Source organism: Balearica regulorum, chromosome 1 (genome assembly GCF_011004875.1).
Source record: "Balearica regulorum gibbericeps isolate bBalReg1 chromosome 1, bBalReg1.pri, whole genome shotgun sequence".
Classification (NCBI taxonomy): domain Eukaryota; kingdom Metazoa; phylum Chordata; class Aves; order Gruiformes; family Gruidae; genus Balearica; species Balearica regulorum.
Genome location: NC_046184.1, coordinates 54710901 through 54724556, shown reverse-complemented (window position 1 = coordinate 54724556; position 13656 = coordinate 54710901). Strand labels below are relative to the sequence as shown.

Below are 13656 nucleotides of genomic sequence, written 5' to 3'. Positions count from 1 at the left end.
TGCTCTGGTGCAGTGTTCTGCTGCCTGCTAAACCTAGTCTTGCGCTTCAGGAGGCAAAGCTGCTTTCAGCCATGCTGAAATCCCTTTGGAGGGGCCACGTGCACACAGCGACACATCCCTTGCTTTGGATGATCTCCCTCTGAGCCTGGATCCGGTTCTGAGATGGGGCAGAGGACAGCTGGAAGTGGGAATCGGTGGACATCTCGTAATCTTTGAAACCCTTGTTTCAAATGGAGCATGCACGGAGCGACAGCTGTGGCAACTGAACCCTCCAGGTGGTGAGGATATTTCGGTCTCTGGCAGGGAGGGTCTGTCTCATCCCTCTGAACTTGTCCAAGTGGGATGCTGGGGGGAGGTGAGATCCTGGCAGGGGAACGGTGGCTCCAGCCTGGCTCTGCAAGCTGGGCTCGCAGAGAGCGGTGGCCATGCCAAGCCTTTATGCCCTGGCATTTAGAAGTTGGCACTGGGCAATGCCAGACTGACCTGCTGTCTTGCTTAATGGCTTTTGTGTGTGTGACACTGACTCCCGCAGCTCTGCACGTGTGTGCTAGCCTGGGTAAGCAGGTCAGACTTGCTCCTGGTCTCCCTTGCCCAGCTGTTACCTTCGTCCTCCCTCACTCATCCTGCTGAGGACCCGAGGGGACTCAACTTACAAGGAGGGATGAACACAGCTGAACTTCGGCTGCAGCAGAGGAAAGTCCCGAGGGGTGATCAGATAACCATCTACAAGCGTTTTCAGGGTGGAAATGGTGAGTCGAGAGGGAGAAATTGTTTAGGCTGAATGAAGGGGATATTATTGAAGTAAGAGGATAGCTGCGCAAAGGGAAAATTTAGGCTGAGTTTAGGGAAACATTTCTAAATGTGAGCCTCGGAGCCATCTCCTAGCAGTTGTAATCCTATTGTTTCAGTTGCTTCAGAGCAGGTAGTGTGCTAAAGCAGTTGCCGTAGACAGCAATCCTGAAGTGTCTGGGGGAAGGGCTAGACTATTAAGCAGAGGATTTTAATTTGTAATTTCCATGAATCACTTGGTGTTGGTCTCAACAGAAGCTTGCAGGCTGTGGCTGTATCAGCTATCACCCGTGATATGTAAAATATGTGGGTGGGAAGAAGTGGGAAGGACACTGGGAACTTACCCTTGGGCAGGCTTACAATAATGAGACATAGTTCTTCATCTTTTGGGAATGATATGGGTCTAATTGATGATCAAAGCTTTCTTTGTACCGCCTTAAGTGTAGGGAGAGAATTGCTCTTCTCCTTTGCGTGGGGCAGAAAAAAGGGAAGCACTTTGTCACCTTATCCTTGGATAGACCTTTTGGATAGGCAGAGGCAAACTAGCGATCAGAGATGGGCAAGAATGAATATGTGATATATAGGATGAATCTGACACTGCCCAAACCAGGGAGGAGTTTGTACCTGGTTTAATAAAGAAAGAACAGCTTGAAAGAAAATAAATAGGGGATAGAATTAAACATATCTACTACTTTCCTCCCAGTACCCATGGAAGGAAAATGAACAGTGAGGTAATGAGAGAGCTCCAAAGGCTTTGAAGGCTTTGGCTGGAGGTATGTGATGCATTCCCCAAAAGAAAATGGCTGACTTGGGATAAATACGGGAAAAGAAGCAGCATTTTGTCAGTTAGATAAAAAATGAGTCTGTGGGACACTGCGAGCATGGACAAAGGTACATGTTGGAGAGGGAGTGGTTGTGAAGAGCAGAAAGAAGACCTGCCCAAAAGGCCTTGGAGAAATGTTTCTGTTACTGTCATAGGAACATCTATATATCAGAATGAGAATATAGGTGAAGTTCAAAGCTAGTTAAAATAAACTAAACTGCACAAGTTTTCAACTAAAATGACTGAAATGCCCTTGGGGGGGTATTTACTCAAAGTTACCATAATGAACCATTTTGGTCCAGGTGATGGATTGCTCTTGCATTCATCACTATGCATGGCACTTTCCGATGTCTTTAGTCTCTGCCATCTTCCTACTCTGAATGTATGGAGATTTTCCTGCAGCATAATTCATTCTGTTTATCAGCACCTGAACTGTGAAGGCGCTTCCAAGACATATCCATCGTGCCCCAGATCCATCCCCCTCTTCTTTGTCTCTGTTTACAAAATTCCTGGAACAACAGGGCTGTGAGCAAGAAGATGATTTATAGGCACTTATGTTACCTACCTGGTAAGCAGTAATATGGGGAACAGCAGCGCAAGAGTTGTCAGCATAGAAATAGCCTGAGCTGAAGGTGTGGTAGGACAATGGTTAAAGCAGTGTTAGAACATGAGGAATGCTTCTTCAGAGGTATACAATGTGCAGTGTGTCTGGACTGGGGAGATGGCAGTAACCATGAGAATGGGAGGTTGTCCTAAGCTGAAATTGGGTTGCCAAAAATCAGGGAGTTGGAGAAACTTAGGTGTAAATTATGGAGTGGTTTATAGCTTTAAGCCCCAGCTCGTAGGAGTAACAATTTATGGGGTTGTAATCAGTCCTGCCCCTTTCTTCGCATGGATCTTCTTGGATCCTGCAGTTTACTTGTAAGGTAGGTAGTAGACAAAAAGATTAAATATGCACCAGTCTTCTGCAGTTGGTAAACACAGAAATAGTGTTGTTCTTTGGTGTGGGCATACAGGTATTTCTTTGCCAGCCCAGCAGCATGTCTAGTGCAATGTTAACTTCCCTACAGCTTCTTCTAGTGCACTTGCTATTTATTCCTTGGTGGTGTGCTGGGTACCAGGCACAAAGCACCTTCTAGCTTTGTAGAGTATCTCACAGGTGAGATGGATTTCTTCCTACCCCCAACTAGGGCCTGAAACACAAGGATTGCTTTTTGATTCATTGTCTGATACTGATCAAACTGTCTGGGAAATGAAGCTAGTGTGAATTAAGATGCTGTCAAAGACGAGCCAATACTGAAGGGTACGGTAACACTGATGGCTAACACTGGGGCTGGCAAGACATCTCTCTCTAGGTAGCAGTGGGACTGAGGGTGATGGTGAGTCCCGGAACTGGGGTAGTGATCAGGGATGAGAGTAGGGCTGGGAATTAGCATTGCAGTTGGTGCAGATGCAAAATTAGCTGTTTAATTCAGATTCTGTGGCTTGAAGTCCTCTAACCGGTGCTGGGAGCTCATCAGAGCTCCCAGTGAGCAGAGCCCAGAAAGCACTGGGATATAAACTTCCCCATGGCCCTCCAGGGAAGTACAGGAGAGGGAGGCTGGAGGTAGATGATGGTCTTCTTCCTCCAGTATGGAGCCAATGTCCCTGTGAAGTTCCCTTTGCTGGTGGCTAGTGCATGCTGATCAGCCTCCTGTCCCAAGCATCGTCTTCCTTCGAAGTAGGAAAGCTGCCTTCAAGACAGCTTTTTGTCTGGGACTGCGCTGTTATAGGACTTCCTTTCCTCTCACTGTCTTGAGCTTGGAGATAGGGTTTTGAGGACCTGCAAATACCCTCCCAAGGGGCTATTGTGCAAGCTGCCCAGCTGGCACAATTGCAGCAGAAGGAGGTAGCAGTGTTGGCGCACGACAGAACTGCCCCCAAACTCCTGGGACCAGCCCATGTTCTGCCTCAGTTTCTTTATCTGACCTGAAGGTTGCCTAGCTTTGCTGTACACTGCCTGAGCAGTACTTTATTTACAGTTAGCCTGGTTGAGTGCACAGTGACCTATTTGTGTACTTTCTGTAGTTTGAAATATCGTCCAGAAATATGTCTAAATGCTGAGCTGTATTTTGTCTGTGCAGCCTAATAATTTTCTATTAATACTTATCTTAGATCCGATCCACATAAAAATGCAGTGTCAAATAAGGTTCTCATGATATTTTTAAGCAATCTAACCTTTGGTCCTGGCCAAATTCCAATCTGAATAATTACTGTCTGACTACCTACATTCCTCTTGCATTTTCAATTGGAGAAGTTAGCTTTCCCTTCCCATTTTAACAGTGATTGTGTAACAGTGCTCTGCAGCACTAAGTAGATGCTGCATTCTTCTACAATGGTGGATATGTTTTATTGGTAAGTAAAATGAGATTATAGAGGTATAATGGTTTTACAGGCATGTTTATACCTAAATATAGACATGCCTGTAAAACCACTTTGTGTAATGTCCTTGTCATATATTATTTTCCAGGGAGTAAGGGACAATATAATATTGTGGAGTAATGTGTAAAGGATTTTACATAGCAGACTGGAGTTTGGGATTTGCTGAATTGTTTTGGAGTGGCAAAATCATAGAAAATGCTCCAAACACTGTGTTGCCCCACACCACCATTAAAGGAAAAACCTGCTCATGTAAAATACTTTGTAATAAAATACACTGGCATGTTTTAAAAAAATAATTCTTGACTGGTGAAATTAGACTCTAGCAATATTAAAGTTACTTGAAACAACTAAGGGCAAATGCCATGTTTTACAACTGCAGCCTTGTCAGGTGCTTGTGAATTTCTTCATGTGTGAATTTCTCCATTTCTCTTCACTGGAAACAAGAACACCCCTCAGGAAGAGGTCCATGTGCTGCCTCCAGTGTTTCCTTCACTGGTTGCCTCAAACTTCTGCATTTGAACAATGCAGAAATTAATGGATAAAAGTTGCTGCTGTGTATGTAAAAACACATTTTCAAAATAGTTCTGAGGTCACCTTAATCTGGTAATAAGTCTGTGCTGGTTCACCCTCGCCTCTCCTCTACCAGCACACATTCTAAAGGGGCTTGTAGTGATCCAGACCAGAGGAGGAAAGAGAGATGGGCTTGGTGCTGGGACATTTGTCCCTTTCTCCAACAGCCAGCACTCGCATGTAAGCAGAAGTGTGGGTAGTGGGTACTGCTTGTGAACAGAAGTCAGCCCCAGGGAGGGTAGGGAAGGGATTGTAACACCATGAGCACCATTATTGTAGTCTTTGAACAGCTCAACTCTGCTCTGTGAACTTGCTGCTGCCTTGTGGGAGCTGAATGGTGAAGACCACCAGTCATCCCTGGGTTGGGTGTGATTTATTGGCATTTCTATACCTTATCATATCCCTGGGTCGCATCCTACAAGGGAGCCCAGCCTGGACCTGGTACCTCTATTCCCTCAGGAGGACACTGGTTTCTGTCCCATGTACCAGCCATGGAGCACCTGAAACACATTGTGAGCATGACAGAAGTGTTATGTGTGAGCAAGAGATGGAGGGAGAGCTGTCTTGGGTGGTACAACACAGGCTACCTAAGCATTGCTCTGTCTGATCCAGAGGGGGCTTATGGCTGAGGATCCAAACTGGAGATGCCAGGTTGGCTGTGGAAGCACTGGTGACCTCCTCTTCACATTACCCTCTTGCTAGCCCTGGCTGCTCCCTGCATATCTGGCCAAAGCCTGAGGATCTGGCACTGTGCAGGGAACTCCATCATCTTGTGTTGAATGGAAAAATCTGCCTGGGAGGCACTTCCCATAAGCTAGACACCCAACAGATTGGCACCTATGTGCTCTTCAGGATCTGGGCTCTTTTCTGCTGCTCAGAGGTAGATGCTTGAGATTTTTTGGCTTTGATGTAGGTGAAGGGAAGGGAATAAGTTTCTTCATCAGCATTTTTCGCGGTGGGAGAAGTCTGTGTTTGGGCATGAAGGCAGACAGCTGCCATGATCGCCTGCATAGCTCCTGCATCGCTGCTATCCAAGCCCTGTGTTGGAAGGCCCTGTAAAGTATTCCTGGTGGGAGAGGGGCTGGGAAAAACCTACACTCTGCTCCCTGGGCATCACAGCTAGCTATTGCCTAACCAAGCGTAATATACTGTGTGAGACTATGCAGAGGGATCACAGGAGACATATTTTAAAGAGAACAAATATAGCATTAAAGTGAGTGAGCAAGAGAGTGAGAGACAGAGAGCGTATAGAGTGCATTAAAGTTAATAAAGCATTGCAGGAGTGGGGACTGCATTTCACTGTGAAGGAATCTAATTTAGTGACTCGTAATTGGAGGATAACAGTCCTGCTGGAATGAAGTTAGCTGTTCATTTTGCCAAACTCTCAAAGTCTCTTGGTTCTCCTTGTGAGCATCTCTCAGAAAGTGGATCCGTCAGAGAGTTTAGAATCGATTGGCGCTTCACACCCGCGGTCCCTTTCAGCCTCCTAAGTGGATTTGGTTCCTCTGGTGCATATTTATTATCTATTTTATTATCTGCTTATTTATCCAGTAATATCAATGCAGGATACATTCTCTCTGCTTAGCGTGACAGTGAGGGAGCAGGTGCTGAGCCTGTGTTCTCCTGGGCAGCGCAAGTTGGAGCCCCTTGCGCCCTTTCCCTGTGGGTGGCTGCTGCCAGGTAGGGCTCTTCCGTGGCCTTCCAGCTTCCCCAAAGTCTTGTCAGCCTTGTCCTGGCTGCTGTGGCTTTCTGTTCATTCGATAGAGGCGTGTGTCCCGGCGAACAGTATGGAAGGGTCCTGTTCCTGGACCCCCAAGACCCCAAGCACGGGGCTGGTGTATTTATTCCAAGTGTGCCTGACTGCTAAAGAAAAAAGTTATGGGCACGATTAGCTGAGCAGGACTTTTTGTGCTGAGGGAAAGTCGTCTTTAGTTTGAAATGCGTGAAATCTCCTTGGGACAGCTGCACTGCCCTGGGTGGGCACACTGAGCAGCGCTGCCTCCCACAGGGGTGGTGGGTGCATGGGGAGACACTGCTCTGTTTTTGTCCCCAGACCAGGGCAGCTTCTGGTATTTACACTGCATAGGTGCTGCAAGGATTAATTCGTTAGTGTTCGTAAAGCGCCTTGAGGATGAAAAGCGCTGTGGAAATGCGAACTATTATTAAAACGAGACTGAATACAGAAAGAGCTAGGAACAATCCCGCAGGGAACAGTCCCACTCAGGCAGGGGCTGGAGAGATGACCTCATTGGGTTTTTCCATTTCTACTGTTATGATTACAAAATAAAGTGGACATATTCAGGGAAAAGATCAGTGTAACATCCCTGGCTGTAAGTAGCTGAGGGTGAACCTTTGTAAGCTCCGTGGGTCTTTCTGCTTCTGGGCAAAACCAACTGTCATACGGGCTTGGAGGGAATGTCTTTCCCACACTATACTGATCCAGTTTTGGCCATGACCACTGGGAAATTTTGTGTTCCTGGCTTTTTAGAAAGAAATGAACCTTGTATGGGTGAAAGGCATATGGCTGACTGTACTACAGGCTGGAGCTGTGTGTGTCCTGGTGGTAGGAAGGTTGCATGCAATGGATACACACTTATACATGTACATATACATCCAATGGCCTTGCCAATTTGTCCTCACTTTATTCTAGAGGGGCTGTGCTGAGAAAGTAAAAGGGAGTCCTTACCTGTCTGGTCCCTTCCGCCTCCCTGCCTATACCTCCAGCAGAAGGCCAAACTGATCACAAGCACCAGTAATTCCTTTGTGTCGAGGGTGAGCACTTAGACATGGGCTTGACATAAACAATTAGTTTCACAAAGACAGCTGATCAGCCGTCAAAGGACAATTCTCTATCACTTTTGACTTGGGTCTCAGAGTGACGTGGGACCTGAGAGATGACATGATCGCATCTTCTGCTGACAGCTGTTCTCTGAAGTGACTCCAAACTCTGAAGTAGAGGCTGGACTGGTCTGACACCCCATCCTCCCACCCCTGAATGTTGCCAAAGGGCTAGGCGTCAGGCGAGGACTGGTGGGAGGAGGGCTACTGGCTAAGGAAGATCAGTGGATCTGTCTTGAAGGTTGAGTGCATGACTGACTTGTCAATTAATCCCTTTCCCTTTCTCTTATTCCCCCCCCCCCCTTTTTTTTTTTCTTTTCTTTTTCTTCCTCGCTCAGGGAGTGTAAGAGCTGAAGATGAGGCCCAGGGTGGAGTGCTACTCTCCAAGGTTTTGGCTGGTGCTGGCAGTCCTCGCAACAACAGGGAGCGGGGCCCATGCCCAGAAAAGCCACCCGAGCATTGGCATTGCGGTCATCCTGGTGGGGACCTCAGACGAAGTGGCCATCAAAGATGCCCACGAGAAAGATGACTTCCACCACCTTTCAGTGGTGCCTCGGGTGGAGCTGGTGGCCATGAATGAGACGGATCCCAAGAGCATCATCACCCGCATCTGTGACCTCATGTCAGACCGGAAGATCCAAGGGGTGGTATTCGCTGATGACACAGACCAGGAAGCCATTGCCCAGATCCTGGACTTCATCTCTGCCCAGACCCTCACTCCCATCCTGGGCATCCATGGAGGCTCCTCTATGATCATGGCAGATAAGGTAAATTTAAGCTTCCTTCTATCGCAGACCTGCAGATCGAAACTTAAAACAGAAAAAAATATCTTATTGCGTGATCCTCAGGTGTAGTCTCATGGGGCTGAAGGGTCGGGGGATTAGAGAGCCTCAGATTCAGAGAGAGATTAAAAGAGCTAACTGTGTGTAGCACCGCTGAGAAGAGCCTATTAATCATGTGGAATTATCTGCAACAGAGAAAAACTGAGGAGGGAAAGGAGCAGGTAGAAGACCTGCAAAGGAATCAGCCCTTTTCTTCCTCCTTAGGAAGGGTAAAGAGCCCCTGACAATTGTGATTTTTTTAAAAGGTTTTATTTTTACCTGTGTTTTACCTTATATCAGCCAAGGATGCCAGCTTGGGTTTTTCCTGCATGCAGGTGGAGGACATTGTGGTATTTTCAGGGACATTTAATACAGCTCTTACATCTTAATTGGAAAATAATTGAATCTTTAATAAAGTCATCCTCTCTCAGAAGTGTTCATTAGCTCCTGAAGTTAAATGGGTGTTAGCTAAAGCAACTAACCAGTCTGAACCAGTCCAGCTAAGTCTTTCTTTTTTCCACTGCACTACTTTATTCCTTCATATCACTGACATTTCCCTGTTTTCCTAGGCCCCAGCCAGTCTCCTGGGGAATTACCACACAAACAACCCTTCCCACTACTAATTTTGAACAGGGCAAGATGCAGCGGGAGCAGCATCTTTGATGGGCTGATAACTCTCAGCTTAGGGGAGCCTCCGTGGGGTGCAGCTGGACCTGATGCAGGTCTTCCCCCTGGAGGAACAGGGGACCCAGCAATTCACACCTGAGAGTGCATTTGGCTAGATGGTGTGGCTAACAGTGGCCTCTGGGCTGCTGTGGGCCAGTAGGAATACCTGAGAGAAATGTGCTGTCCTTTTCCCTGCAGTCTCAGTGTCAGACAGAGTCGGGGCCAAGCCCTTTATTGAGAAGATCCTCTTGACCACACTTGGTGCATCGCAAAGAAGTAAACAGGGACACAGGCTGACAGCCTTTTTCTTTTACACGTCGCTCTTAAGCAAATCTGAGACGTTTGACTAGGCAGAATTGAGTCTAATAGAATGAAGGGGGAGAATTAAGCTGGCCACTGTGGCAGCTTTTCCTCAGAAAGAGATCTAGCGAGCTGAGAAATCCAGGCACTTTTTGTTTTATTTATCATGTAAATAAATAATCCAGTGCAGGTTATCGTAGTTGAGTAGATGGGCATAAATTAATCACAAATTATTTTCTAACTCTTTGACCAACTGTTCAGTTGCCGAATAACACACAGTTAATATGCAGTGTTATTTTCTCGTATCAGTCTTTGAACTAAAGTAGTCACTGAATAAAATAATCACAGGCCTTTTTTTCTCTCTCTCCTTGAATAGTTGCACATGTGCTAAAGTCATTCTGCCCCATTCCACCCACAATAAAGCTTTTCTGTCTTGAAGGTCAGGCAACAATGCTGCATCTCGACGTTCTCCTGCCTGCTGTTTTGCATGCTTATCGATGTCTGTGCAAAAGAGGTCTGAAGCATTACTTGAGTACTGGATTTCACACTTATGGTGGCATTTTACACCCTCTTTGAACAATTGTAAGTGTTATTGATGCCAGACCTCCTAAGCACTGGGAAAAGGTCCTTGTGACTTTGAATGTGGCAGGCCAAATTCTGATTTCAGATTCCCGCAGTGTAAATCCAGCATAGCCCCATTGCCTTTGGCAGGATTAGATCAGATTTACGCTGCTGTAATTCAAAGACAAATTTGGCCTATTGAACTTGGCAAAGATTTTTCTTTCTACCTATCTCTAGTCTCTCCTTGGGAAGGCAGCATCTCCCGCGATTGCCCTGTGTACCCCACTGGTTCGCTTCTGAAGAGTGTTCTGGCAGGCAGGCAGCCCATGGGGAGCTCAAAGGTGGAAGCCTTATGAATGGAGACCTCTGTTTTATCAAACTCCCTTTTTTTTTTTTTTTGTAGTTTTGCAGACAGGAGAAGCAGGTTATGTACAAAGATCTGCAGTTTTAGGAAAGGCTAAGATTTCTTTTAAACATAAATTTAAAAGGCTGACCTTTACAGCTTCTGATTCACAGGTGTGTAATCTTTAATAGATAATATTTATTTGATGAATTGAATTAAAATATGGTAGAGAGTAAATACATTGATATTCCAAGAATACTGAAGTCAGCCTGGTAAGTCCTTAAACAATCTATTTTCCACAGACGGCCTTGACAGAGGCTTTGCTTTGAGTGACTCTTAGACATGTTCTTTGCAGATGAGTTGTGTGGCTGGGGTTTGATCCTGCAAGCATGGATTGCTTCTTTCAGCATCCCCTCAACGCCCACAGCAGTCAGCTGTGATTGAACTTGCTCAGCATTTCACAGGTTCAGACCTGCACTTATAGCTTCGTTATGCTCCCTGTGCATTTGTGATCAGTGGTGCCAATGCATACCTAAAGAACGCTACAAGCTACTAATGCCTTGGTGTGACAGATAAGCCCCTCTTCTCTGGAGGTTAATGCAAAAAAAAAAAAAAAAAATCCTCAGTCAAACCACCTTCCCTGGAGTAGTATGTGAAATTCTGTTTCACCTTCAGTGAGGGTTTAATAAGTGTGTCTGGGAGGAAATTTGGGTCTATGTGTAAAAAGGGCTTTGTAATATACTGTGAAGCTGGTAAATCGAGACATGGTAAATAAAAAAAGGAAAAAAAAAAAAAAAGAGGATTTCAAGCCTGAATTTTCTTTTCTCCTGTATATATAGATGGAAATATTGTATAACATGCACCATAGGCTGGCTTCATCTCAGTTAACATGCATCTGGAAATTTGCTACCTGCCAGCTGGAGGTCTAGGCATCGTTACAATCAGTGGGGAAGGAGGAACCACCTGAGGACAATTCACCCCACCCACCTCAGGGTGCTGTGAAATGCTTGCGGGGATAGTCCTGTGTTTCCCCACTGATTACTGAAGAAGGCTGTATCCCAGCGTGTTTGTGATGATCAAGTTAAATGCTATGAATCCTGCCCTAGGTGTAAGATAGCAGGTGGAGGTATGTTGCTGTAAGTGTAACATCTGGATTTCCTGATTCTTTTGTTCAAGCTCATGCTCTTTAATATTGCATTTCATTAGATTTTGTAGATAATGTTTATATCCTTTTGTTTTCCCTGTGTTTTTCCTTTTTCCTTGGAAAAATAAGAATATAGGAATTTGCTTACGTTTTTGCTGTTTCTCTCCTTGATGCTCGTGTCTCTAATCCCACCTGTTTAGCTGTTACAAAGTGTTACGTTTAATCTCTGCTTAATTTGGCATCAGAAGACAATGACCAGACGATCTGTGTGCACACTGTGATCTGGGTTTAGTTCCAGGAAAACAGTGAAGCATAGGCACATGGTGTGCCTCACTCGAGCTCTGGAGAGACCACTTTGCTGAGGGAGAGTCTTGTCATAGCCAGTTCAATCCCTTTAGTCTCCGACGAACATGCCAGCAGTGATGCCAAACAGCACTAACTGCAGCAGTCACTTTGTTGGGGCTGGGTGGCCTGGGAGCGATGGCAGAGGGGGTCCAACAGCCCCTGTGTTAGCTCCTCTCGGAGGAGCAAGTCCTGCAGCTGTGGAGCAGGGTAGAAGAGTGATCACACTGTTTCAGCCCTACAAGGAAGTGCCTGGTCCTTGTTTTGGTGCTGATATCTTGAGAAGGGACTAGGACAATAGCATCACCTTACCTGGACCTCTGATGAGAAAGGGATCACTGATGACCTGTATTTAATTTGGAATAGATGAGATGGAGAGGAAGGAAATGTGCACCATCACCAATGCTAGGTTCTTGTGATCTGAGACCTTTGCTTGTGGAAACTCTCCGGTCTCTTCAGTTTGCCTGAAGTTGCTGCAGTGACCTTTCTTTTTATAGCTTTGTGTTGCTTGATCTTAAGCATTAGTTTGCATTGTCCGGAGGACTGCAATGCACCCGTGACTGGTGAGCATATCTGCTCCCATTCCAATGTTTAAAATAATTTCTCCTTTTTCCTCAGTTGTTTTGAACGCAGAAATTCAATCCTATCACAGTGTGGAAACAGCTGATGGATGAGGATGCTCTGTGTTAGGAGACTGATGGTGGAAAGAAACCTTCAAGGCTGCAAACCAAGCTTCAGTTCAGATAAGCACACAAACCAATATCTTGTGTTTGCAGACCTGAGACTGGAAATCCAGGCTGGGCTCCTCTTCATTATATTTTCAATATTACATAAAATCACTTCTGCCCAGAACTAGGAGGTAAAGGAGCAATCATAGAAAATGAAATAATAATAGTGCACATTTATAGATACCTTAAGAGCAAATTGTTGTTCAGATTTAGGCCACTTATTGTGTTGGAAAAGATTTAGCTTCTTGCCTAAAGAATAACCACACTGTTTGGCTGACTGGTCTGTTTTGTAATGATAGACTAGTTATGTTTTTAAAATAACAGAAAAAGTCAACTTGGTGATAATGAAAGCAGAAAAGGTAATAGCAGAAAATGCCTTGGGTTTTCTTATAGCACAGCTGGCAACCATCATTTTTGGTGGAACTATCCCTTGCTGTTTCTCCACAGTCACATTATTTTACCAAAGCTTCTTGACCTATGCAGCTTTATGGTAACACAGTGGTGCACAGGCAGTACCCAGGAAAAATATTGGAAGAAGAGGATGATGATATTTTCTCAGCTGAAAATCATTCTCCTCTGTCTCTCCATTCCTTGGTATTTTTCTCCAGGGCTTGCCTGTACAGGGTAGCCATGAGGATGGAAATAAAATGGTAGGAAAGAATGATCTGTTAAACTGGGCTCTGCCCGTAATAAAGTCTGTATAAAAGCCGTATGAAACGAACCTGAAATCTAAAAATCCATAATCCTTTCTAGGCCAGATTCTCCTTCCTTTTCTAACACAGCATAGACCTGACTTTCCTGCTATTCCTTGCGCTTTTTTTTCCCATTCACACCAAAGCTGAAATTTCTCCTCTACCTTTCCATCCCCACTTCATAAATCCCTGTCCCCTTTCTTTTTGTTTTCTGTCAAGGTTTCCAAGACACATTGTCTTTTTCTCTTCCAATGCTGAAGGTTGCTGTGATTGCTCCGTGCCTGGGCCATGCTGCTGCAGCAGCAACGGTGTTCTTTGGTATTTTGGTGGGGAGCAAGTCCATTTGCAGGCAACAGGTGTAAAGCACCAGGGAAGAAAACTAGCTGCTGGTCAGAGGGGAGCAAAATGATGCGTCAGGTACAGGCAAGCCAAAACTAGTTGGATGAGCAGAGCACCTAGATACATGCTGAAACCAGGACAAAGTCAAAGACACTGGGACAGTGCTGCTAAAAGCAGAACATCTGTAATTAAAAGGAAAGCACTTTCATTCTCAGGTTTCCAAAGGTTAAATAATAGAGATGCATGGGGAATGCAAACCTCATTTTTTGGATGTAAATT

At 45.4% G+C, this 13656-nt stretch overlaps 1 protein-coding gene across 1 annotated transcript in view; it reads left to right on the top strand.

Moving 5' to 3' along the window:
* The window catches only part of GRIN2B (glutamate ionotropic receptor NMDA type subunit 2B), a 207766-nt gene that overhangs the window by 29728 nt on the left and 164382 nt on the right, over positions 1-13656 (top strand). Inside the window, exon 3 of the mRNA XM_075750709.1 lies at positions 7780-8208. Coding sequence (XP_075606824.1) covers positions 7798-8208 — 411 coding nt within the window. The 5' untranslated portion in view covers positions 7780-7797. The remainder of the gene's footprint in view (positions 1-7779; positions 8209-13656) is intronic.